The sequence below is a fragment of the Astatotilapia calliptera genome, chromosome 3 (assembly GCF_964374335.1).
Source record: "Astatotilapia calliptera chromosome 3, fAstCal68.1, whole genome shotgun sequence".
Lineage (NCBI taxonomy): Eukaryota > Metazoa > Chordata > Actinopteri > Cichliformes > Cichlidae > Astatotilapia > Astatotilapia calliptera.
In genome coordinates, this window is record NC_137424.1 from 9158727 (window position 1) to 9185832 (window position 27106).

Below are 27106 nucleotides of genomic sequence, written 5' to 3' on the forward strand. Positions count from 1 at the left end.
TTTGATCAACAGCAAGTGAACATTTATAAATGTGTGTTTGCAGAACAGGAAGCAGCAGAACTATTGTTCTGTTATCAGGCAGCAGCACAAACGCTCATCAGCTCATTTACTGTGCAGGACTTTGAGTGTGTGAAGTGTGTGTTTGTGCTGGATTTCCTTTGGAGAATCTCAGTCAGAAACCAGACAAAGAAAAACTCTTTCAACAGTCCAGGTTGAGTTGACAACATGAACTGCATTTATCTTCCTCTGACTTGACATGTTCTTCCTCCTCTGCACCGAGCCAGCTGCTAAGACTCACAAGCTCATTGACATTTTCTGATGATAAAGAAACTCTCTTCTTCTGCACAATATGAGCAGCAACAGAGAAGAAGCTTTCACAGGTACAGATGTTGCAGCTGTGGCCAAGTACATGTGCTGCATGTTGGAGCAGCACTCTAATGGACAGGCCTCTGTACTGATGGTGGGCTCTGCTCTGTATCCACCACACTGTTCTCAGCTGAGTCTTCCTCCTGTTCACACTCTGATGAAGCACCAACAGGGCCAACTTCTTCTCTGGTGGCTCGGATGTTGTTGCTTCCACAGGTTTCCCTCCAACAACCCTCTGTTCCTGCAGTAAGATCTGGGTAAACACTTGAGCTCCTTGAATCTGGCTCCAGCAGCAGTTTTCACATATACAATGTTGGCATTTTGCTTGCGTGTCTCCAGGTCTGTTCTGAATGTAGACTTGAATTTGACCACGTAGGCGGGGTCATCATCTGAGCTCTCCATCACCTGAGAGAGATGACAAAACAGAGAATCACAGAGCATGAAACCAACGTTTCTCCTCCCAGAAGTTCAGTCACAGACCTGCAACAGAAACAAGAAGATTCAAATGACGCAGAGCTTTCATTTACTTATATCCACAAACATGTCCTCTACATATTCATGCTGTATTTACACACACATACAGAGGCTGTTTGTCTCTCACACACAGACAGGATGCTGAGAAGTACATCAAGTTAAATATACCTGCAGGCTTCCAGCTGTGCGCTCTGTCCCTGTCAGCTGTGATTGCCATGGCAACCTTGGTGTTGTGGGCGATGCAGGGACGTGTTCAAAGGCAGACGTCTGGCAGCAGCATCATATTTGATGCACTATCTGTACTGAGTGTGCTGACTTTATTTCAAATGTCCCACTGCTGTGCAACATGAATCACATGTTCTGCACGTTTCTGTAACTCCCAGGTAACCATGGTTACACAGCCACGCCCAGTAGTCTCCAGAGAGACCAACAGCTGGTTCACGTTGTAACGCCGTGGCTTTCGTAGCCTCTCCTTTTTCTACAGCTCATGTGTTCTTCTTGTGATGCTGCGTCTTGAGGCTCATACATGCCGTCATTTGTTGATCCTAAGAACGTTCCTCAAACCGACTTCTTCAACAACAGATAACTTTAGTTGTATCAACACTGCCTCCTGGAACAGTTTAAAATGAACATGTCAAAGATCTGTACCTGTCTCCATGTTTCTGTCCCCGCCCCTTTCTTCCTGTCCTGGGTCATGTGAGCGCTGCAGTAGTATTAGGCCCACCCTCAATGCTCCCATTGGCTGAGACGCATAATGACGCCCATTTAAAGCCAGCACTGATCAACATCCCTCCTGTGACCCATGGCTTTTATATTCAGAGCCAGTGAGCACTTTCACAATAATCATGATTTTAAAAACTGTGATTAAAATAATTGCTGACGTTAATCAGTTAATGAGTTAACGAGATAATAACAGGTTAAGTTGCCCTAATAATTAGACTTTGGTGACAAACTGATGTGATCTCCATGTTTCCTTTGTTGGACTGTGGGCGAGTGTCAGAACTGAATGTACTGAGTAACATGTAGATTTTAAATATGTGTCAGTTCCAGTTTTAGAGCTCTAAAGTGCAGCTATCATGTTAGGAATATGTTAGGAATAGACAGGAACACTGAGCACACTGAGGTCAAATCTTTATTTTACCACTCGCTGCATTCTTGATGTTCATGAATTCAGCAGCTTCATGATTGTCTGCAGCATTAATCTCATATTTCCATTAAAAGTGTTGAATTTGACTGTTTGATGTTCTTTATGATCTCTGGCACCAGTTCATCTGTAGGCTGAGCTCAGTCCATCCATTTAGTGAAATGATGTTTAAAGGTCTCCTTGTTCTGTGAGCGTGCACAGATCCTGAAGCAGAAAGCCTGGGTTACAGAGAAATGATCATCACTGTGATGATGCTCATCATCTCTGACTGGGATTTGAGGTTTTGTCAAAGCAGCAAAGAAAGCCTGGCTATGTTGGACTGGGTGTGGAAGCAGCTCCCAGTTTGAGTTCAGGAGACAGACACCCCCTCTACTTTGAAGATCAGCTTCAAACTTTCCTTTTTGATAAAGCTTATAGTTCGAGCTAGATCAGGTGACCCTGAACCATCCCTTAGTTATGCTGCTATAGGCTCAGGCTGTTGGTGGACTTCCCATGATGCTCTGCTTTCTTCTCCCCTCTTTTCACTCCTGATGCTTTTATATGTCACTACTGCATGTCCTTAACTTTTGTCTCTCTGTTTTGTTCTTGTCTCTCTGAGCTCATCTCTTCTCTTTCCCCTCACCCTGCAACCAGTCATGGTAGATGCTCCTCCTGGAGCCTGTTTTCACTGGGAGGATCTTTGTGTCAAAGGGAGTTCTTCTTCCCACCATCACCAAGTGCTGCTCACAGTGGAGGCGGTTACCTTACACTGTTAAACAGCTTCAGATGACTGTTGTTGTCTGTTGGGTATTGTCACTTATAAATAAAGTTACATTGAATGGATGTAAATGGATAAATGTTATTGTGACAAAGAGAAAACGATTGTTAACAGATAGATTGTTGTTTTGTGTGTCTGCAGTCTGTCAGGCTGTCTGATCACAGAGGAACGCTGTACTTCTCTGGCCTCAGCTCTGAGCTCCAACCCCTCCCATCTGAGAGAGCTGGACCTGAGTTACAATCATCCAGGTGACTCAGAAATTAAGCTGCTGTCGGCTGGACTGAAGGATCCAGGCTGGAGACTGGACACTCTCAGGTATGGAGAGAATGTCTGATAGAGGAGGAAGAGCTGGAAACATTTCCTGTGTCCTTCACTCACTTCCTGTTTGTTTCCTGCAGATGAGACATGAACAATCAGACATGCAGGAACATTTTCAGGGACAGACACACTAGTCTAGCTGGATAGTACATGGATATTCATGTAGGGGGTCTCCAAGGAGTCTGTTTGCAGGAACATCTAGGTCACAGGTGTACCTGAAATAGATGCCAGTGTACCTAATAAAGTGTCAGCCATGTGTATGTTTCCCATGCTGTATGTCCACAGTCACAGTGACAGTCAGTGACACTGACAGAAGGATGAAACAAGGCTGTGAATCATTTCAGTCTGTGTGTGTGACAAAGAGGCAGACAGGAGCAGCTAACATTTGGAAATGGAAGCTTAAATAATGACAAACTCTACATTCACAGCTGAATTCACAATAAATTTGTTCTCAAGTGCACATTTTTCTGTTATTGTTCTCAAACAACAGAATGAGAATAAAATATTGATTCTAACAGGGCCCATAAACAGCATTAGCTTAGCAGCATTAGTTTATTAGCTTTGGAGCATTAGCTCCTCACTTCGTTGTTACCCAACGGAAAAGAGTATTAGTATTAGCTACTATCATTTTTAATAAGTAAGAGAAAACAGTGTTAGCATTATTGGATAATGCTAACTCACATTAAATTAGCATTAGCTATTTACAACAGCGTACTTAGAATTAGCCGCTCACATTGTTAAAAAAGTAAGGGAAAACAGTATTAGCAGTAGTGCATAATGCTAATTCACGTCAACGTAGTATTAGTTAATAAGGGCAGCCTACTTAGCATTATCTGCTCACTAATATAATGCTAATTCACATCAAATTAGCATTAGCTGCTCAAGTTGTTATAAGGAAAGAGAAAACTGTATTTTCATTAGCTGCTAATAATTATTCACCCCTAATTAGAGTTAGCCCCTAATGGCAGCCTACTTAGCATTAACTCCTGACATTGTTATAATGCAGGGGAAAAGAGTTACCATTATCGGATAATGCTACTTCACATCAAATTAGCATTAGTTAATAACGGTAGACTTCGTATCATTAGCTGCTTTCATTCTTACAAAGCAAACCTTGTTAGCATAAGCGGATAATGCTAATTCACCTTAAATTAGTATTAGCTAATAACGGCACATGCTTAGCATTAGCTGGTCACATTGTTATAAGGCAAGAAATTATGGTATTAGCATTATCTGCCAATTTCTATTTACCTAAAATTAGCATTAGCGACTAATGGCGATGTACTTAACTTTATCTCCTCACTAATACAATGCTAATTCACATCAAATTAGCATTAGCTGCTAACATCAGCCTACTTAGCACTAGCTACTCACATTACTAAAAGGGAAGGGAAAAGTGTTAGCATTATTTGATAATGCTAATTCACATCAAATTAGCATTACCGTATTTCCCGGACTACAAAGCGCACCTGAATATTAGCCGCACAAGCTAAAATCAGGGGAAAATCCTGTATTGTACATACATTAGCCGCACCTGACTAAAAGCCGCAGGTGTTTCAATGTTGACTTATCATATGTAAGAGAATATGCACAAAGGGAATTGTCAGGAAAGAGATGGCTGTTTGGAGACACACGCCTTTTATTAATATTTTGAAAAACAAGTTATGGGTACATATTTGCATAACTTTTTAGGTATATGTACAAGTAGCGGTAATTACAAGTACAAAACATGTACTGTGCTTCATAAATGAGTAACAAATGTAGTACATAACAATAACCTACAGCACACCAGAAAAATAGATTCAGACTACCTTTTAGGCTCAGGTGCAGTGACACGTCTTTAACAAAAAGAAAAGTCAGTCATTCACCATCTTCCTCTTCTTCCTGCGCACTAAAACCACCAAAGTCCTCTTCTCCAGTGTCGGATACGAGCAGGCTCAGGGTGGCTTCGTCATCCACTCCATACACTCTCAGCTTCTCTCCTTCGTTGTGACTTTCAAAACCAAACAAATCCTTGTTGTCAGTGTCAGAGTAGAACACCCTCAGAAGGGCCGTGGTGGTGTCCTCCATCATGCAGCAGTCCAGCCCTTCGAAATCCGTTGGTGATCATGGATGTTTTCACACTTTTCCACGCTGTCAGAATCCAATGGTGGAGTTGGGCATAACTTGCTTTTTGCAAGTTTATCGCCGCTCATCATCCAGGCCTCCAGCTGAACGCGTAGCGCTACTTTGAAGTTTGTTTTTCGCGCTACTTCTTACGGCACTACGTTGCCTGGCGGATGGACATGTGACCAACATACCACTCTTGAACCCCGATCCTTCCTCCAGGCAACGTAGTGCCGTACAACAGCGGAACAAACATAACAAATCCGCTCATGGACAATCCATAGAAAAGCCGCACCTGACTAAAAGCCGCAGTGTTCAAAGCTTGTGCAAAAAGTAGCGGCTTATAGCCCGACAATTACGGTAGTTATTAATGGTAACACACATCACATTGTTAAAATGTAAGAAAAAACATTGTTAGCATTAGCTAATAACGGCAACCTACTTAGCATTAGCTGCTCATATTGTTAGAAATCAAGAGAATATGGTATTAGCATTAGTACCTAATGCTTATGTAGCCGGTCTGGCCTTTAAACTCTTATTGCCGTTAGTTCGCTGCGTTGTGTTGTGCGAATGACCAGAGGAGTCAGCTCTCACTTTGCCAGCTGGGTGGATTTATTCTCCCAGAACTGTTTAAAATAAAAACAAAACAGTACAGCAACTTCACTTTACTGGACTTCTGCATGAACACCTTCAAGGGAGAAAGAATGATAGCGGACCACATGAGAAGTCACGTGCATGCTCCTATGCTCTCATCTGAGACATGCTAACTAGCATGTTACAATAAAGTGCTGTACTCGGCAGAGAAACAATAATTCGCACTAAAACATCAAACAGAACTATGAGACAAAATGCACAAAGGGAACGAGCAGTGTTTGAATTACTTTTAGTTACTTTAACTGTGTTTATTCGCTCTGTAACTGAGAACACTAGCGTACGCTCACCTCTCCTCAGTGCGGCCTCTAGGCGACTGAGGAAAATAGCGCGCAGCTACAGGAAGTGACTTCGTGGGAAGTCAAAGGTCACACAAACAAAATAAAAGCTCCCAAAATATAAATACAGAAAATAAACATATACATAACCAATACTGACAAAGCAAGAAAACACTGCAGGATGGATCTTTGGTGAAATATAAATTATTTTTCAATACACCTGTTACACTTATTCACCTAAAATTAGCATTACCTGCTAATGGCAGTCTACTTAGCATTAACTCCTCACTAATGTAATGCTAATTCACATCAAATTAGCTTTAGCATTAGCTGCTAGCATCAGCCTACCTAGCACTAGCTGCTCACATTGTTAAAAGGGAAGAGAAAAGGATATTAGCATTAGCTGGTAATAATTATTCACCCCTAATTAGAATTAGCCGCTAATGGCAGCATACTTGGCATTAACTCCTCACATCGTTATAATGCAAATGATGCTAACTTGCATTAAATTAGACTGCTGTTATTTGCTAATGCTATTTAGCAGTAGCTGCTCACATTGTTATAAAGCAAAGGAAAACGATATGAGCATTAGGTTCTAATGCGTATTTGCCTTAAATTAGACGTAGGTGCTAATGGCGGCCTACTTAGCATTAGCAGCTCAGATGTTGTAATGCTAGGGAAGGGAGTGTTAGCATTAGCTGTTAGCATTGTTATAAAGTTAAGGGAAATAGTGTTAGCATTAGTGCATAATGTTAATTCACATCAAATGAGCATTAGTTAGTAACGGCAGCCTATTTAGCATTAGCAGATAATGTTGACCTTGGCCCACTGGAAAAGTTAAGAACTAAAGATTTAGGAGTGTTTCTCGATAGCTCTTTCTCATTTGAGAAACAAATAAATTCTGTTATTAAAACCAGCTGTAAGGTTTATATTGTTGACTGTCATTTATGCTTAGAAATATTTACTCATATATGACTTTTATAATCGATTGCATGATGATAGAGGTTTGATCCTCAGTAGTCTGTAAAGACTCTGTGTACCTTCCAGAGTGCTCTGGCATGTACACACCACTTGGGGCCATGAGAGAGGTCGTACCCGCTCTTACTGATTTATGGTGTAGGACAGGGGTCTCAAACTCAATTTAGCTGGGGGCCGCTGCAGGCAGAGTCTGGGTGAGGCTGGGCCGCATTAGGTTTTCCACAAGAAAGGCATAGTTAAAAAATTCCAATCTTCTCAAATCTCTTTATTTTTATTTTTTAACACAAAATATTAAAAATAAATAAACAAATTAAGAATTAATAAGAAAAAAAATCAATCTGTAATACATAAATAAAATAATAATAAGATATTTTTAGTCAGTGAACTTGTGTGTTTCTTTCAGTCTTCTATATCTGCTGTGTTTAGATTGAAATGTCTGTATTAACAGTTCTATAACCTTCTTCTGAACATGAATGGAACACTGTAGAAAATGAACTGTTCTTCTGAACATGGCTTCTCTTGCCTACTCCTTGCTGCTAGAGACCTGGCAGCGTTTCCTCTCGCATAGCCGAGCCAGATTTGGCCTGAGGGAGGAAGCAGTTGCGACCCTCAGTATGTCTTGAAGATGATCATCCGTAAGTCTGGACCTGTACTTGGACTTATTGAAGTTCAAAGTGGAGAAGAGCTTTTGGCACAAGTATGTGCTACCAAAAAGGCACATTGTCCGCTTGAACATTCGGGAAAGCCGAGGGAAACTAGGGCTCAAGTCTCTCAAAAATTGTCCAAGCTTGTCTGCTTTTCCACTCACCTCCCTGAACTTTGCTTTGAGTTCAGAGTTGCACTGCAGCTCAATGAGCTCGATTTGAAGCACAGAAGGGGCATCTTGCACATCAAAGGAGAAGGGGTCCGCAAAAATGTGAAAGGTGGCTCTGTGTGTCTTGAAGTCAGCAAATCTGTGATCAAATTCCTCCTGTAGCCTCAAAATGACATCAACATACTCGTCAGCACTGAATGGTGTGCCTGCATCCACGAGTGCCTTGCATGCTGGGAAATGGCAAAGGTTTGTCTGAGAGAGCTGAGCTTTCCAGAGCGCCAGTTTTGTGGAGAATGCTCTCACGTTGTCATAGGCAGCACTGACAAGTTGCCCCTGGCCTTGTAACGTCTTGTTCAGTACATTAAGCTCATGTGTCATATCAACAAGAAAAGCTGAGTCCATGAGCCATTTGGGATCAGTTAGCACAGGAACACTAACTCCATCCTTCTCCATGAAGGCTTCACTTCTGCTCTCAACTCAAAAAGTCTCTTTAATACATTTCCCCTGCTGAGCCAACGTACCTCAGTGAAGTCGAGCACATCCCCATATTCTGACTCCATTTCCTCTAAAAAAGCACAGAACCTTCGGTGCTTTAAGCCCCTGGATCTGATTTGGTTGATGCATTTCACAACAATAGACATCACATTGTCAAACTTTAGGCATTTGCTGCAAAGGACCTGCTGATGGGACCCTGTTTACTAGAAGGTTTTAAAATTTCTGTACTTTTAGGTGACAGGAGACATGTGGCCTGGTCAAAACACAGAGAGCTGCACTCTAAAAGATCTTTAAACATAGTAAACATACCTTGTGTGCCACAGACTGCTCCCAAACACGAGGGGACAAGTAATACGTCTAAAACACTTAAGTTGGCTTTATTAAACGTTAGATCTTTAGCTGGGAAAACATTTTTAATTAATGATTTAATCACTGAGCACAGCCTTGATTTTATGTTTTTAACTGAAACTTGGTTGGACCAAAGTAACAGTGGAGCTGTTCTCATCGAGACGACCCCTCCTAACTACAGTTTTATCAGTGAGGCCAGGGTGAGCAGGAGAGGAGGAGGGGTTGCTGTCTTATTTAATGAATCATTTCAATGTAAGCAGCTATCTCCTGGAAGTTTTCAGTCTTTTGAATATGTGGCTTTACAGCTGAAGGCCCCATCCAAAGTTGTGTTTCTTAATGTTTACAGGCCTCCCAAATACTGCACAGACTTTTTTAATGACCTCAGTGAACTGCTGTCTGTGATCTGTGTTGATTTTGACTGTGTAATTATTGCTGGGGATTTTAACATTCATGTGGACAACCCTCAGGACAAAGGGACTAAAGACCTGAGTAACACTCTGGGCAACTTTGGGCTGACTCAGCATGTAACAGAGGCCACACATAATAGAGGACACACTCTTGACCTACTAATCTCCAAAGGCCTGAGCATTTCAAAGGTTACTGTGTCTAATGTGGGCCTGTCTGATCATTACTGTGTTTTCTTTGAAAGTAAAATCTCAGCTCACACAAATATATCAACAACAGTGATCACAAAACGGTGTATAACTGAACACAGTAGTGCAATTTTTAACCAGGTCTTCCCATTAACACCTGACCTGTCCAGAGGGTCAGTCAATGAGCTCGTCAATAGCTTTAATGCAAAAATGTTAAATGTAATGGACACTATTGCTCCCATTAAGGTGAAGGTTATCTCTGGAAGGAAAAAGTCTCCATGGAGAAACTCCACACTGGTGAAAAATGAAAAAAGAGAGTGTAGGAAAGCTGAGCAGGTTCACTATGACATCTATAAAGAGAAACTTCACAATTTTAATTTACAACTGAGGAGTGCAAGGAGGTCCTACTTCTCTGACATCATCACTAAAAACAGCCATAATGCTCGGGTCTTATTTTCTACAGTTGACAGGCTAACAAACCCCCCTGTGTCAGTGGCAGCTGAACTTCATTCGACCATGGCCTGCAATGACTTTGCCAAATTCTTCACAGAAAAAATCCAAAAAATTAGACAAGCAATTGGTACATCAACAGCAGATCCAGGATATGTACTGTGTCCACCAAAAAACTGTTTAAACACCATGAAACAGTTTCAACCTATTAACAGCAAAGACCTGGAGGACATCTTAGGTCAACTGAACTCCTCCTCCTGCTGTTTAGATGTCCTGCCAACAAGTTTTTTCAAAAAGGTCTCAAAGACTTTAGAGTCAGACCTGTTACAGATCGTCAACTTTTCTTTATTATCAGGTGTGTTTCCAGAATCACTAAAAACTGCTGTAATCAAACCTATACTGAAAAAGGACAATCTTGACAAGACACAAATGAACAACTACAGGCCGATCTCAAATCTCCCGTTTTTAAGTAAGATCATTGAAAAAGCAGTTTCTCAACAGCTCAGTTACTTCTTAAAACAGAATAATTGCTACGATGCCTTCCAGTCAGGTTTTAGACAGAACCACAGCACTGAAACCGCTCTGACCAAAGTGTTTAATGACATATGTCTGAATACAGACAGTGGAAAAATGTCAGTCCTAGTTTTACTGGATCTCAGTGCAGCATTTGATACAGTTGACCACAACATATTACTCAAACGACTGGAGAACTGGACAGGTCTTTCAGGAACTGTACTAAACTGGTTCAAAACATACTTAGAAAACAGGAAATACTTTGTATCAATAGGTAACTTCACATCTGAGCAGACAAGTATCACATGTGGAGTTCCCCAAGGTTCCATCTGGGACCCTTTCTGTTTAACATTTACATGCTCCCACTGGCACAGATTATAAACAACAACAAAATAAACTATCACAGCTATGCAGATGACACACAAATATATATCACAATGTCACCAGGAGACCGAGGCCCTGTACAGGCTCTTGGTAAATGCATTGAGGAAATCAATGACTGGTTGTGCCACAATTTTCTCCAGCTAAACAAAAACAAAACTGAGGTAATAGTCTTTGGCGCCAAAGAAAAACGATTACAGGTCACCAGAGAACTTCAATCTATACATCTAAAAACCACAAACCAGGCGAGAAATTTGGGTGTAGTGATGGATGCAGACCTAAACTTAGAAAAACACATTAAGACAATAACAAAGTCAGCTTACTATCACCTCAAGAATATATCAAGGATAAAAGATCTGATGTCTCAACAGGACCTGGAAAAGCTAGTCCATGCATTCATCTTTAGTAGGCTTAATTACTGTAACAGCATCTTTACAGGTCTACCTAAAAAATCAGTCAGACAACTACAGCTCATTCAGAACTCTGCTGCTCGAGTCCTCACTAAGACCAAAAAAGTGGACCACATCAGTCCAGCTCTGAGGTCCTTACACTGGCTGCCTGTCCGTCAGAGGATAGACTTTAAAGTTCTGATGCTGGCCTATAAAGCTCTGAATGGTTTAGGACCAAAATACATCAATGACCTCCTGACCCAGTATGAACCTTCCAGATCCCTCAGGTCATCTGAATCCGGTCTTTTATCAGTTCCCAGAGTCAGAACCAGACACGGAGAAGCTGCATTCAGCTTTTATGCTCCTTATATCTGGAACAAACTCCCAGAAAGCCTCAGATCAGCTGAAACACTCAGTTTATTTAAATCCAGGTTGAAGACTCACCTGTTCTCAGCTGCATTTGAATAAAGCACCAAACCCACACTTTTAAGCTTAAATTTCAAAACTTACATTTAACTACTGATTTTATCTACTGTTCTGATTTTATCTGTTTTGATTTTATATACTGTTTTGTTTGTTTGTTTGTTAATTAGTTAGTTAGTTTATTTGCTTGTTTTAATCAATTTTAAATCATGCTTTTTATTTGTTCTTGTTTCTAATGTCTCTGTAAAGCACTTTGAATCACCTTGTTATTGAATTGTGCTATACAAATAAACTTGCCTTGCCTTGCCTTGCCTTGATGGATGATGCAGTGCAGAGCAATGGCCTCCTCCACGCCTTCCTCTTCCAGTTTGTTTTGTGCCACCAGTCCATGTTTCCTCCCTGTCATTGATGGCGCTCCATCTGTTGTTATTCCAACAAACCTCTTCCATGGCAAACCAACATTCTCAATGGCATCACACAGCTTGTAAATATCTGCTGAGCGGTGGTCTGGCCATGCATTGGAATTACTGTGAGCAGCTCCTCCATCACTTCAAAACTGTCATCAACACCACGGACATACATTGGGAGCTGGGCAGTGTCGGTGATGTCTGTGGTCTCATCAAGAGCGACTGAGTATACACTGAAACATTTGGCTTTCTCACACAGTTGGTCATAAATGTCACTTGACAGGTCAGAAATGCGATCTGCTGCGGTGTTGGCAGAAAGGCTGATGTTGCTAAACTGACCTTTCTTTCCCGGACAGACTATATTTGCAGCCTGCAATATGCACTTTTAGACAAATGCACCTTCTGTGAATGGCTTCCCTGCTTTAGCAATCATCTCACTAACCACGTGGCTCCGACTGCTGCATTATTCTCTTTGGTTGCTTTCTTGGAGAAATCTTGCTGCCTCAGTAGATCTGTTTTAAGACTGGCAACCCGGTTCGCTCTCTCGTCTCCCTGGTATTCTGCATCCACCTCAGCATGTCTAGTTGTGTAATGACGTTTCAAATTGTATTCCTTGTGCAGCTCAACTTTCTCTGTGCAAATAAGACAGGTCGGGGTGCCCCTGTGCTCAACAAAGAAATATTGCATTTCCCACTTTTCCTGAAATTGTCGGTGCTCATCAACAACCTTTCTCTTCACCGCAGGCTTTGAAAAAGACATGTTTGGGGCTATGTGACATTTATAATTCTACTTGGTGTCACTGTCACATTGAAGTTTCAATCAAGCGTTTAGCCGACGGACGGGGAACGTCTCAACGCGTAGAGAACGTCATTTCTGCTTCTTTTTCTTGCAACCGTAGCACGGCGATCGGCAGATAAAAAGCCGGTAGCAGTCTCCTTTGTTTTTACGCTCGATGTTCATGTCTTTCATGATGACACGAACACCGTGGCGTTTGCAGATGGTAGAAAGTGCAGGGATAGCGAGCGCAAAAAAGGCGACTGCTCACGGCACCGGGCTGTTGTTACAGGAGAAAGAAGCGGAAACGACACCGTGACATATAACAAATAACATCAGCTGTTTCTGATGTTAGTTGTTTTGACTGCTTTTACATTATATTGAAATATATGTAATGTTCATGTTTGCTGCAATGCAAACGCAGTGATGCAAATAAAAACATCGAGCCACAAATTACGGTGCGACCCTATAATTAGTCCGGGTTACCGGGGACTGTTGTTGCCGATGAACAGGTGTCGCTATGTGACTGCAGACTAAATTGGGCTGCATTGAGTTCATGACTTTTCTTTTATCCCGCCGCCTACGCATCACTGTGAGAGTTAATATGAGATCTCTCTCTGTGGAAAAATAACTTTAAATCCCACTGACGTGTGTATAAATCTATATACGTATAATGTCCCGCTGGGCAGCAACTTAAAAAAAGAACTTTTTTTGAAGTGTTGTGAACGCAGCGCGCTGGGGCGAATGTCGGCGTTGCCCAATAGAAAGGAGGAAGCCAGCCAGGCACAGGAAAGAAAGAAACACTCCAGGGCAACGCTGCTGGAACTTTGACTCATTGAGAAATGTTTCCCTGCTTGCATCAAGCCCGGCTGGTGTCCCCTGAGATCCATATCCCACCCTGATTGGTGGGTTAATTCAGCTCCGCCCACCACACTGTAAAGCGTCATACATTATCAAACTAACATTACATTTTCATATTAAGGTGGGGCCAAAAACTATCGTCCTGCGGGCCGCAATTGGCCCACGGACCACGAGTTTGAGACCCCTGGTGTAGGAGGACACCTACTCTGTGTCTGGTTAAGTATAAGAGCCCTTTGTTAGGGGGACCGCTGGACTCTTAGCACCAGCTTTGGGGTCACAGGGTCACATCTGGAACACACACACACACACACACACACACACACACACACACACACACACACACTATGCACAGACTGGTACTCTTTGTTCATACCTGTGTAAGACGTCATAATGAACTTGTGCATATTCATGTAAGCTCAATAAAGAGCAGTGTTACGAGGGAGCAGACGAGAGCGACTGAGGTCAAGTGAAGGAACGGCGCTGTCACAGTTCTCTCCCTCATCAATTGTCTGGTTCCAGCGGTGGGTCTGTGCTAGACGACCCATCACCAGCTTTTTCCACTGGTTACCAGTACGTGGTAGAATCCACTTCCAGATCTGGTTGTCTTTAAATCTGTGAATGGATTGGCTCCATCTTATCTCTCTTTAACAAAAGAATCCAAGTGGAGCCCTCAGGTCTGCAGATAAGCAGCTTCTGACCAGAACTAGACGTAAAAACAGAGGTGAGCTTTATCGATGGCTGCAGCCAAACTCTGGAACAGTCGCCCTTCACATCAGGTCATCACCAACACTGGACATTTTTAAAAGCCGGTTGGAAACACATTTGTACTCTGTAGCTTTCAATCCTGACCAGTCTTTATAGTCATTACTGTGTATGTTTCCTATTTTCTCTCTACTCTGTGCAGCACTTTGGCTCAAGCTGTTTTTAAATGTGCTGATAAATAAATGTAGATTTCTTTGAATAAAACAGTGGAGCCGAGCTTTGAGCTCAGTGTGTAACAGTGTGTGTGTGAGAGCCATGTAATGTCCATGTGTGCATGCTGACTGTGCTGCTCTGACCCCCCTCCTCCTTTCAGGGTGGAGCCTGCTGGAGTCCGATGGTTGAGACCAGGTCTGAGGAAGTGTAAGTGTGTTTTTAATGGGATTCATGAAAACAAAGCAGCACACATTCAACCATCTTCATCATGTCAGGAGTCATCATCAAAGTGTCAATCAATGAACAGATGATGGATCAATAACTGCAGCTGGATTGTGTTTGTTCTCTCCATCAGATTCCTGTCAACTCACAATCGACACAAACACAGTGAACACAAAGCTCCAACTGTCTGACAACAACAGGAAGGTGACACATGTGGAGGAGGTTCAGTCATATCCTGATCATCCAGACAGATTTGATGTTCGTCAGCTGCTGTGTAGAAATGGTCTGACTGGTCGCTGTTACTGGGAGGTCGAGTGGAGAGGAAACGTTTGTATATCAGTGAGTTACAGAAGCATCAGAAGGAAAGGAGGCAGTTATGACTGTTGGTTTGGACAGAATGATCAGTCCTGGAGTCTGTACTGCTCTGATGATGGTCCTCAGTCTGTCTGTCACAATAACAGAGTAACATCCATCTCCTCCTCCTCCTCCTCCTCCTCTGTCTCTAACAGAGCAGCAGTGTATGTGGACTGTCCTGCTGGCACTCTGTCCTTCTACAGAGTCTCCTCTGACACTCTGATCCACCTCCACACCTTCAACACCACATTCACTCAAACTCTTTATCCTGGGTTTAGAGTCTGGTCTCCTGGTGCCTCAGTGTCCCTGTGCTGAGTGGAGTGTAAAGAGTGTCTCCTGTTACAGAAACACTCTGACTGTTGAACAGATAGTTCAGTCTGTACATGTCTGTCTCTTTCACTCACAAACACGTTTTCAGATTCATGGATTCAATCAGTTGATGTTTGAAACTCTTCTAAATGATTCCTTGTAAACTTCTTCCTCTTCAGTCACAAACAAACAGGAAGTGATGTCACATGTGTTCCTGTCCACACAGCAGAATGAGTCTATTGCTGACAGTGATGTACAAACAGAGTGAGCATTTCTGAGGCCCAAAATAAACTGAGTAGTTCACTGAATGAACAATGGACTGTGAGCTCAGTTCCTTCATCATTAGTATGGATTATATATGTATATGTATTATATTAGTATCATATATATCAGGTGCTGCTGCTTTCAGTCATTGTGCAAATGTGCTGTTTGTAAGCTTGTAAAGCTGCAGTCAGCTGAGACTGAAGAAGTCACCTGATCAGTGAGCAAACGTTTCTGAAAACGTCCAGATGAACAGAATCAACCTTTTGGGATCAGCCAGCAATGCAGCATCATTGTTGTTCAGCTTCAGAGGTTTGCAGGAATGAACTGATGACCAGAAACAGCTGCAAAGTCCAAGAAAATACCAGCTGGAGTTCAGCTGCATTTGAAGAAGTCAAAGAAAAGTAAGGATGGCAAAGGGCGACGTTTTCTTCCAAAGAGCTGCAAACATGGTCGACGCCTCATTAGAAGAATCATCTGGACATTTGTGAGGAACTCTAACCAAGAAAGCAACGTCACACAGATCCAACAGACAGTTTCCATGACTGCAAGTGTTGAGTGGAAAAATGCTACATTGCATTATTGCATCCTCTCACCACAGGAGGCGCTGTTGGCACCACTGATTGCTGATCAGCTGTTCTCTGATGATCTGATTGATACTGTGAATAACGGGACTCACTGAACTCTGTGACACAGTGAAGATTACAGAGTTGAACTTCACCCTTTAAGACTGACCACAGAACCAAGTCCGCCAGAGCTTTTGTTATATTTTTACATGCTGTGGAGCCATTTGTGGGAGCATTTCAAGTTGCTATACATCAATACAACTGTTATAGCCCTAATTTTAATAATATGTATGCATTAAGTCCATAGTAACTACATAAACTGCAAAAACAACCTCTGCTCATCCATCTCTGTGTGTATCAGGATACATTTGGTTCATAATACACAGAAAAATCAGAGTTATTACCTGTAATAAATGTGAAAGATTCTTGCAGTGATAACCAGGCAGGACTGAAACACATCCAAGCTGTCACCACGGTAACAGCACCGCCCATCCACAGGTGAGGGGAGGAGCAAAAAGAGGGACTTTGACCATTTTATACTAAAAACACTCAACTAATGTTTCTAATATGAAGCAAATAAGCCCACATTAATGTGAGCGTTTATTAAATAATAATAATGATGATTTCCTCCTGATCTCATTTCCACAGCAGAGAAAACTGTGGTGTATATTGAGGTAGAAGGTGTGGTCTGTGGCTCAGGTGTAGAGTGAGGGTGGGGTGCACCACAGCAGCATGCTGGGACTGCTGAGGGTGGAGGAGGGAGTGATGATGACATCAGAGCTGCAGCACAGAGACCAGTGAACACACAGTCTGTTCATCTTTGCATAGATACAATATACAGCACAATATTGAATGACAGACACGCTGTGGGAGCTTCCACAGATACACTGACGTCAGCATCCAGAGTCCTCCTGCTGCTCCCCCCTCAGAGCCCCGTGATCAGCACCAACACATTCAGTTAGATGACAGAGTCCAGCTGCAGCTAGAATCAGCTCCCCTCTGTGAACAACAGCACAGCGTCAGTGTTTCACACTCAGTGAAAGGAGGAAACAGCAGAAGAACACCATGTGTGCTACGTTTCCCAGGACACACTACAAACTGCACAAATACAGAGCAGCACGTGGAAGGACCTGGAGCTGCATTTACAGAGCTGCAGACAGCGTGATGTCCTGTATGGACAGGTGGAAGGAAGCAAGTCCTCAGCTGGAACACTCGTGTTTGTCCACAGACAGGAAACACAGCAGGAAACTTCCTCACAGAAGTGCAGCTCATGGATAACACACTTCCTGTCAGTCAGAATGAGGCTGCAGCCAAACACAGAAAGGTGTTTTTGTCCAGATGAGCCCAGAGAAGAAACACGAGTGTTCACAGACATCAGAAGCTCAGAGAGGTGAAACATGAGGTTGGAGTCCTCGTCAGCATCCAGAAGAGCTGCTGTGAAACCCTGAGTACTCATGACAGACTCTGATGGCACAAACACATCATGATTCAAACAGAAAGACAAACATGGAGCTCCTGATCCTCCTGCATGAGAACAAGCTGACATGAGCGCTGTGTCTGAGAGTGTCTCCCTGTCACAGTGACAATAACACAGCTGCTGCTCACAGTCATTAAACTGACCTGAGGTCAGCTGTGCTCCTTACATATGAACCATGTGACCTCACATCAGTGCTGTGGATGACTGTAGTCATAGAAGAGTAGAGCTGTAGCAGGTGGTGTGAGGAGGAGGTGGTGTATTCTAGTTAACGCAGTACTGAAACACTCCAGCAGAGGGCGCTGTTAAGTCCTTATTGTAACACAGTTACTGTGTGCAGTTAGACTTCATACATAATCTGCACTTATTTCCATCAGACATGCTGTCAGTAAATGATTGGTTTCTATTGATTCTACTTCCTGTTGACTTGTTTGATGACAGTGAAACAATCACAGCTGATTGTGTGATGATGTAAACTGTCACTGTTACATTCAGTGTGTGTGACATAATGTTAGTGCAGGCTGATAACAGCCTGGTTCTGTTAGAAACACATGAACGTGTCCATAGATCAGTGTGTGTTTAACATGAGAGCTTCAGCCCTGCTGATGTGTTAAATAAAGACATGCAGGAAAACTGATGAGACTCTGAAATAACTCTTTATATTTATAATGTAACTCTGCATCAAAAGAACAACAAAGGATCCCAGACAGGTTTCTGTGAACAAAGACCATTCTGATGTTTCTGTGTTTCTAACACTTTGACATTATTAGTAAACAGACTGCAGTGAGCAGCATTTATAAAGAGCTTCTATATAAAGATATGACAGCTGTTTGACAAGTTTATCACTCTGTGTTTGGACCTGATCAGTCCAGCTGTTTACTTGAAACATGTTCATTTACCTGTTCTGTTATATTCATGTTCTTGTCTCTGTTGAAAACACATTTTAATGTCCCTCAGATTTTTCTCCCAGATGAATAAATATAAAAATGACACAAACTGACTGCAGCTACTTTTTGTCCTTTCTGTCAAAAACCTTCATGTGACTCATGAGAGACACGTTTCAGCTGTTTGTGACAGATCAGAGGCCAACAAGTCATTTATAACACTTTCCATCATTGTTTAAAGTTCTCAGTGTTTCTGTGTTGCTGCGTATAGGATCTCCCAGCATCATCACTGTGCAGTCCAATCATTGTGTGCGAGGTTACCCTTATAGTGCGATGTGTGTTTGCACAAAGAGAAGCATGTGTGTCAAATATAAATAAGCACAGAACAGAAACAGCTGCTCGTTTCTTCTGTTTAGAGTCAAGTTAGTGTTTTGTGTCTTTGTTTGAGGCCTGATGTCGAGCAGAGGTGTGTGTAACTGCACTGGTCTGTTATATGTGTGAAGTGTGTGCTTCTCTTCAGCATCATCTTTGTCACTGCTGATTCCTTTGTGTCATCATGTGTTGAGAAGAGAGAACAGTTATAACGGAGGAGCAAAAGGAAGCCCTGAAATCTGCATCAACAAGGAAGTGTTGGCTCACCAGTGATCCCAGCAGAGCCACTGGTTTGGCTCCAGTTGTTCTAGATTCAATGATGTTGTTGCTACAGATACATGTCAGCATCTTTATTGTAGTAAAGTCTTGTAATGTGAAGATAGAAACAAGGCAGCAAACAGCTCCATGATCTGATCTTAATGATGTTGTTTTTATTCCTGTCTGTCAGAACTGGATTGGAAACTATCAAAGGTCTAAAAACAGCCTCGACCCTCCCACAGAGCAAACTTTACACACGTCATCTTTCAGCTACAATCTTTGTTGCAGGGATCTTCTGCCAAACAAGGCTGAGAGAAGATTTCTTACAGCTGTCATGTTGATGCTGTTTCAGTCTTTGGGCAAACACACTCATATATTAGGGCTGATATCAGGGCTGCACAAGTTCTTTGTGTTTGTGATCATGAATAACAGAAGTGTGGAAGGCAAACATGTTATTGTTGGATGAAACTTCATGAATCCTTTGTAGATTTGAGCTGTTGGAGCCTTTCTTTTCTCTTCAGGTGTACAGATGCTGAGGAGGCAGGTGAAGCAGGTGGAGCTGTTGTGATGCTGGCAGAGGGTGTGTCTTAGTAACTCTGTGAGGCAGAACTGGATCCAACATTGTGGATGTGTTGATGTTGGAGCCATTAAGAGTCTCTGGCCACACTGTAGGATTTCCCTTTGATCCACTGTGGGGGCATTTTGGAGTCTGTCAGTGAAACTCTTCATGTTTGTGTTTGACTCCAGTTTATAGAAACAGAGAAATGTGTCATGCTTTTGTTCGGCCTCCACAAATACACACATTTGTTCATTGGTTGGACTTTTTGGAAGGAGACACATTGAAAACCATGTTAATAAGATCTTGTTGTTTCCTGTGGATCCGACACAGAGAGTGGACTTCAGACAGAAAGCGTGGAAGAGATTTTAGAGGCCGTGTGTGGCAACAGGAAGTTTCTGTGTGTTTGCTGATCTTACATGTGGAAAACAACACGTGATGTTTGTGAAGTCCTACAATGATCATTGTTCTCACAGCATTTTGAGTGGGAACAGTTCAAACTGGGAGTAGTGGGAGTTATTTACTGATTGAAACAAGCTGAATGTTTCTGTGACGATGAAGATCAGCAGCTCAGCTGATCAATGAACTGACATCTATCAGTCGTTTCATGAGATGAAGTCATCAGCGGACATTTGTTCTGACTGTGTGATGAATGTCAGAAGGTCAGGGCTCTGCTTTAGTCACTGCTTGATGATCATTGGCTCATTGTTGAATCCAGGGCCCAGTCTGACCTCTGACCTTTGCTGCAGGTCTTCTGTGTTATCTCCACTTTCATGTCTGATCTTCTGCTGTATCGTCCAAAATAAACATCTGGATCATTTCCAACACTTCAGCAGATCTTTAGTTTGGGCAGTGCAGCACAGAATAACACATATTGTACTATACTGCCCACTTCCTGATCTTATTGGATCTGTGTGTGAGGTTGGTGAAGGAAACACATGTTTACTGAGTGAGTCGCTGCCATTAGGAACTAGTTTTTATATCACAGCCTGGAAATCACACAGGACCATTTCTGCAAGTGAAAAGTCGTCATTGGAGGAAAATGATTGTGTAGTTTGTGCGACTGAAGAATTGTCCCAACTACATGTGCTGCTGACCTTTGACCTTTTCTTTAGGTGCACAGAGGAGTCTGTGGGAACATCCAGAACTGAGGCATCTTGTGTACAAACGTGTTCAGACCAGATGTCAAATGATGTCAGATGTCATCCGTGAATGGATGCAACTGTGGATCGTTCCAATAAAATGAGGCAGTTTTGTAAGTACAAGCCCACTACAACCCATCATCAACATTTTAAATTACATTATACATCTTCACTGATATAAAGCACCACTATTTTAACCTGATTCACTTTTTCCACCCTAACAGTTCATTCCTCAAATCAAACAAGATATTTGACCCTAAAAAAATGCATCAACAAATAATTTTGTAATAAAATATTTATTCTTCAGCTTTTACAAGTGAAATCAAACAAGTGTGTTTAAGAGTGAAACCAGAGTGGAAGCTGCTCATATAGAGTCCAACCCAGGCTAAAGTAAGCTGAGTAGAGCAGCACCATCAAAGTGTCGGCTCTCTGAACACGGTGCAAGATCGCCATCTGCAGGACAAAACTAGTTTTTCTCGCCCTCCTCGTCAACATCAAGATGATGTCATCGTACAGCAACTGATTCCCTGTCCGTCTGGAACAAAGCATTTACATTAAAAAAGACATTTACAGAAAATACAAACACCAACAACACATCTCATCATCACATGATATTTTATTATTTATTATATTATATATTTTTATTGTACCATCAACATCAACAAATACCAGCATATTTTCTTTGAGATTGAGTAGAGTGGACCTTTCCCTTGGTTCACTTCCTGCTCGCAGCATCAGCTGACCTCTGACTTCCTGGTTAAGGTCTCTCAGCGTTGACTGGAATATCAAATCGGACTCACACCATGTTCTTGTAATGTGGTCATGTCTGTCAGCTGTTTGAAGAGCATCTCTGGCCTAAACACAATAGGAAGAACAACAACACGGCTAAAAAAACAACAACACATTTCCATATTAGATGAAGGGCACCGTAACTGGAAATGGTAACATTCATCTGATGCTGCTTTGGATTTATCTTCTGTTTTAGATCAACTTTGATCACTTCGAGCCATCTTAAGTCCGTTTGTTCTAACTTCTCACTAACATCTCGTATGATTTCAGATCCCTGCTGTTCCCCAGCTGCCCTGTAGGTTTGTGCTTTGACCTCCAGAGGGCGACAAATCAGCACAGACAGAGAGCTCCATTCAAACTTTGCTGCCATCAGGAATAATTCTTCAAATATAATCATCAGTGTTTGAGCAGTTATGATATCAGGGACAATCTAGACATGTGTGACAATACTGAACATGTCACATGACACACCTCAAACATCATGTGATCCACTCTCAGTCTGCACTTTCATTCATGACTTCAACAGGTTGAAATGAGCTTTGAAGAAACATTCAGTGAAATAAATCTTTCATGGATTCATGTGAGCAGCAGATGAACTTTACAAAGAATCAGTGGATTTATCTTCTGTTTTAGATCAACTTTGATCACTTCGAGCCATCTTAAGTCCGTTTGTTCTTCTCACTCACTAACGTCTCATATGATTTCAGATCCCTGCTGTTCCCCAGCTGCCCTGTAGGTGGTCTCAGTGTGTCTCACACCATTTACAGATGATTACAGGTCGTTTACAGTTCAAACAGGTCCAACATAAGAAATATGCAGAAAATATCCTGCTATAACAGTTTGGGTCAAAGTGCAGATGTTCCAGATGCTCTGAGTCTGTCTGTGTTTCATGTTAACATGTAGATGTTGGACCAAAGTGAAGCTTTTTGATGTGACAGCAGGAATGTGAAGTGTAACTCTGAGCTCTAGGAAATGAAACTAAACTGACTTTTTCTCCTTTATTTATAGGAAAGTGTAGGAGAGCAACAGATGAACAAGCGTTACTGTAACAGGAAACATCAGAGGACCTTTATGTTCATCATCATCACTGTTTCCTTGTTCTGTCACAAACACACAACACTTCCTGCTCTCTCTCTGATGGATCTGATTGGCTGTTTCATTCACAGGAGGTCAGGGCGTCACACAAACAGCTTTAACTGCACAACGACACACTTTAAATCATCTGCAGACAAACCTGTGTGTTTGATTTATGAAGAAATAATAAAGACGTGTGTACAGCTGTCCATGAAGCAGCTTCTCACACAAACTCTGACACTTCAGCCACTTTAATTCCTGCAAAGCTGCGTAATAAAGAGCTGTGACTGCTATGAGCTGCTGATGATGACTGCATGAAGCTCTCAGCTGAAGCTTCTTTCATTTATTTTAATGTTAATGTCGCCTTTTTAAGCCTGTGTGAGGATTTTAATGACACACATTAAAGGAGCTTCTTTGATTAGAACCAAATTCATGTTGATTTTCAGCCTGAAATGATAAAAACTTTAATAATTCTGTTTATAATCATCAACCTGGAGACTAATGAAAAGTATAATAGTGAAAAAAAGCCTTTATTATTTGAGTAATGCCTGAATCTGCTCGGAGACAACACAGAGGTGTTGATGACAGTTTGACATTAACTGAATTAAAAACAAAGTGCTCTTATTGTGAAAATCTGCCTCCTACTTCTTTAAATCATTTTTATGTATTTTTTAACCTCACAGTGAAACATTGAGGCATTAATCTGACACAGTTTGATCAGCAGCTGTGTTTTCACTGACGTTTCACTTTGATTTGTTCAGACTGAGCAGAGAGGATCGGTTCTCTGTGTGCGCACTGCTGAGAAACACAAGCTCATTTCTGCTGTTTCATGAAAAGTGTTATGGAGGAACAAGAAGTTCAGCCTCTAAACTCTCAGCGTGAGGACTGAGTGAAGAGTTTCAGAGCAGAGAGTTTTGGCTCACAGCTTTTAGCGTCTACACAAAGAGACGATTACGCACTTGATCTGAGAACATCTCCACCTCCTACAAACAAACTCTCCTACGAGCAGCTGTCACAACCACAACAGGCAGAAGACTGGATTTCTTCAGGTCAGATTTCATGCAGTTTGCACTAAATTGTGTGTCACAGACATTGTAGTTCACATTTGTGTGACTCGTTTAAATCTTCTCCTCCTGAAAGTGAAACTCTTACAAACACATCAGGCCACAACCTGCTGCAGGTTAATGATTGATCTAAAGGCAGCTGACCTTTGAGCAGGAACTTGTGAGTCTTTTATTGTGTTTAATGCTCACAGTGCTGAAGCCTGCAGACACACCCACATCATATTATTTGTTCTCAGGAGATAACATAGAGATTTTGGCCCTTTCTCAATGTGCGTACTTGCGTTCTCGTCTACTCGTGATACGTCATCAGTCGGAGACCAAGTACTGTTCCAATTCGAAGTACGCATCAAGCCGAGTTCTCGCTCCGCCTGTTTTATCGAGCATGCATCGGTGGTGAGTTGTGTGGACTTGGTACAGCTAAATATCCCAGAATGCATTTCGTCCAAAACTCAAACGCGGCAATGGCGGACGAGCAGGGCTGAAAACTTTTAAATATTACTCTTTCTGGGTCACAAAATAAACATTTAAGTTATTTCAAGCGAGAATGTAGCTGTGTAAACTTCAAATATCTGCTCGATTTATCAAGATATCATATATTTCCAAACGCGCTCCGACGTTTTCGGAGACGTCTGTGACCCGCTCCATAGCAGACAGCGAGGTCAAGGATCATTAGAGCCGGCGAGAACAGCGGACTCCCAGCACATCGTTTTCACCCCTTTTATTAAGGTATGTACACGTATGTACATGTACACTATTTTTATTAATAGAGATTTCACCACTGAGGTTAAACATGATATATAAGTCACTTAGATCACTTCTAAATGTTAATGTTTGGCTTATTTCAGTGTTTTATTTGTTCCTGAGTAAACCGGTTTGGCTGTGATTAAAGTTAAGCTTCATAACATATTACTCACAGTTAAATTAAGAGGGGACGGCAGTAAAAACTCTGGACCTGTGACATCATCAAGTATGCCGGTGTTCCAATTGTACAAATTGCGAGTCCGTGCTCCCGTTTCCGGCAAGTCCGTGCTCCCGTGCGGTCTCGGCAAATCCGGTCTCGCCGAGAACGCGAGTACATACTTGCGTACTTAGAATTGAGAAAGGGCCTCTGACTATATCGCTCTATCGGGAGGCACCAAGATGGCGGCTTGAACAGTCGTGTTTTTTTCAGGAGCTCCGAAAGACCGCAAAATTTACTAAGTAACTTCATTCTCTTTCCACTCGAATTATAACTATGGATGCCCAAAAGGTTATTAAGAATGCAAAGCTGCAATTTGTGCCGTCAAACCCCAATGTTAAGACGTCGTCGCATGCTAAAGTCAGTGACCATGGCTATGCTAACACTGAAGCTGCCAACGTGGGCTTAAACAAGCGAGAACGGGGAGCAGACTCGGCGCCGCCAACTCCTTCAAAACAACCGCCAGAGGAGAAAAGAACAAAATCTTCAGAGAAGGAAGACGATATCTCCAATAAAACTATTTTTGAAGCCATTATGGGACTTGACAAAAAATTTGAAGCACAACTGGAGGATATCAAGGAACAAAACAGACAAAGTGCAGCTATGGTTGCCAGCTTGGCTAAGGCTGTAGAGTTTAATGCTGCAGAGATAGTTGATTGCAAACTGAAAGTTGTTAAACTGGCAAATGCGAATGAACAGCTGCTTAAAGACAATGAAGACTTGAAAAGAAGAGTGAGAGAACAGGAGCGCTACCGAATGAGGTGGTGCCTAAAACTGAAAGGGATGAAGGAAGACAAAGATGAAAACATTAGAGTGAAGGTTTTGCAAACGCTTCAGAAGATTGCCCCTGACTTGAACTTAGAAGAGGCCGTTGATATTGTCCACCGTTTAGGGAAACGAGTTGATGGCAGAAACAGAAACATCATTATTCTATTCACACAGAGGCGAATTAAAGAAGAGTTGTGGAGGCGCACCAAAGACTCTTCAACCTGCAAGCAAGAAGGCATCAGTTTCGCAGAGATGTTGCCGCAGGAGGACATACAAGATCGACAGCGCCTATGGCCTCTGGTGGAGGAAGCAAGACGTGTGGGTAAACGAGCCTACTTTCGTGGTCCACATGCCTTCATTGATGGACGCAAAGTTGAGGAAAGACAGGAGAACTAAAAATGACAAAAACTGAAATAGTGGAAACTTGTTCGCGGTCTAAGGAGCTCAGCATTTAGTACTTTTTTTCCTTCTTTTTCTCACGTGGTGAGTGATATTCTGTCTATAGTTCATGTTGAATGTTAACATTTGTTTTGGTTCTTTAAATGTTAGGGGTTTAAGAGAATCTGTTAAAAGAAAAGCCTTATTTTTGTACTGCAAAAGTAAAAAATCAAACTGTATTTTTCTACAAGAGACTCATTCATCTGATAGTGATGTATCTTTTTGGTCAAACCAATGGGGTAGCAAAATCCTGTTTAGCCATGGCTCAACGAGGTCGGGGGGTGTAGCAATTTTATTCAATAACTTTCCTGGGGATCTTGTACTACAACGGACTGACTTGAATGGTCATTGGTTGATTGCTGTAATGAGAGTTGAAAGTTTGTTTTTCATTTTAGTCAACGTTTATGGATATAATAATGAAAGTCAGAATAAAATTATGTTAGAAGATATAACTTCAAATATTTTTGAACTTAAAGATCGATACCCTACAGAATACATTTTAATGGGTGGTGATTGGAACATGACTCCTGATGAATGGACTGATAGATGGCCCTCAAGGACAGGTAGACCACAAAAAAATAACCTAATTATAGATTTTTTGATAAATAACAACTTGACAGATATTTGGAGAGTAAGAAATCCAGGATTTAAGAGCTTTTCTTGGTTTAAACCAAATGGGGCTTGTAAATCTAGAATAGACTATTGGCTAGGAAGTGACATCATTCTTAGGCACACTGTAAAAGTTGTGATGTCAAATGCACCTCTATCTGATCATTGCTTTATTGAACTGTGCTTAGAATCGGAAATTAGACAATCAAATAAAAGAACTTATTGGAAGTTCAATGCCAAACTTTTACAAAATGAAGACTACTGCGACATAGTCAGAAAAATTATAAAAGATATTATGGCTGATCATCTAATTGTAGGCTATACCAGTAAATGGGAATTCATTAAATTCAAAATTAGAGAATTTAGTATTCAATTCAGTAAAACCATAAGTCAAAAGCAAAGAGAATATGAATGTAAATTATTCCAAGAAATTACTTATTGCTGTAGTAAAGATGATCTAAATACCCAAGAAAGGAGTAAACTTATGGAGTTGCAAACTAAATTAGATCAGCTCTACCTAAATAAAGCAGAAGGAGCTTTTGTGCGTTCACGGGCCAAGTGGATTGAGGAGGG

The 27106-nt window shown here is 41.8% G+C and overlaps 1 protein-coding gene across 1 annotated transcript; it reads left to right on the forward strand.

The window, feature by feature from the left end:
* The first annotated feature begins 349 nt into the window (after nucleotides 1-349).
* LOC113017311 (stonustoxin subunit beta-like) lies at nucleotides 350-18617 on the forward strand. The gene is made up of 4 exons (XM_080299667.1): nucleotides 350-474; nucleotides 2883-3056; nucleotides 14596-14642; nucleotides 14791-18617. Exons 1-4 carry the CDS (start codon nucleotides 350-352, stop codon nucleotides 15324-15326), a joined length of 882 nt encoding a protein of 293 aa, XP_080155793.1. The 3' UTR covers nucleotides 15327-18617.
* The last annotated feature ends 8489 nt before the right edge of the window (nucleotides 18618-27106 follow it).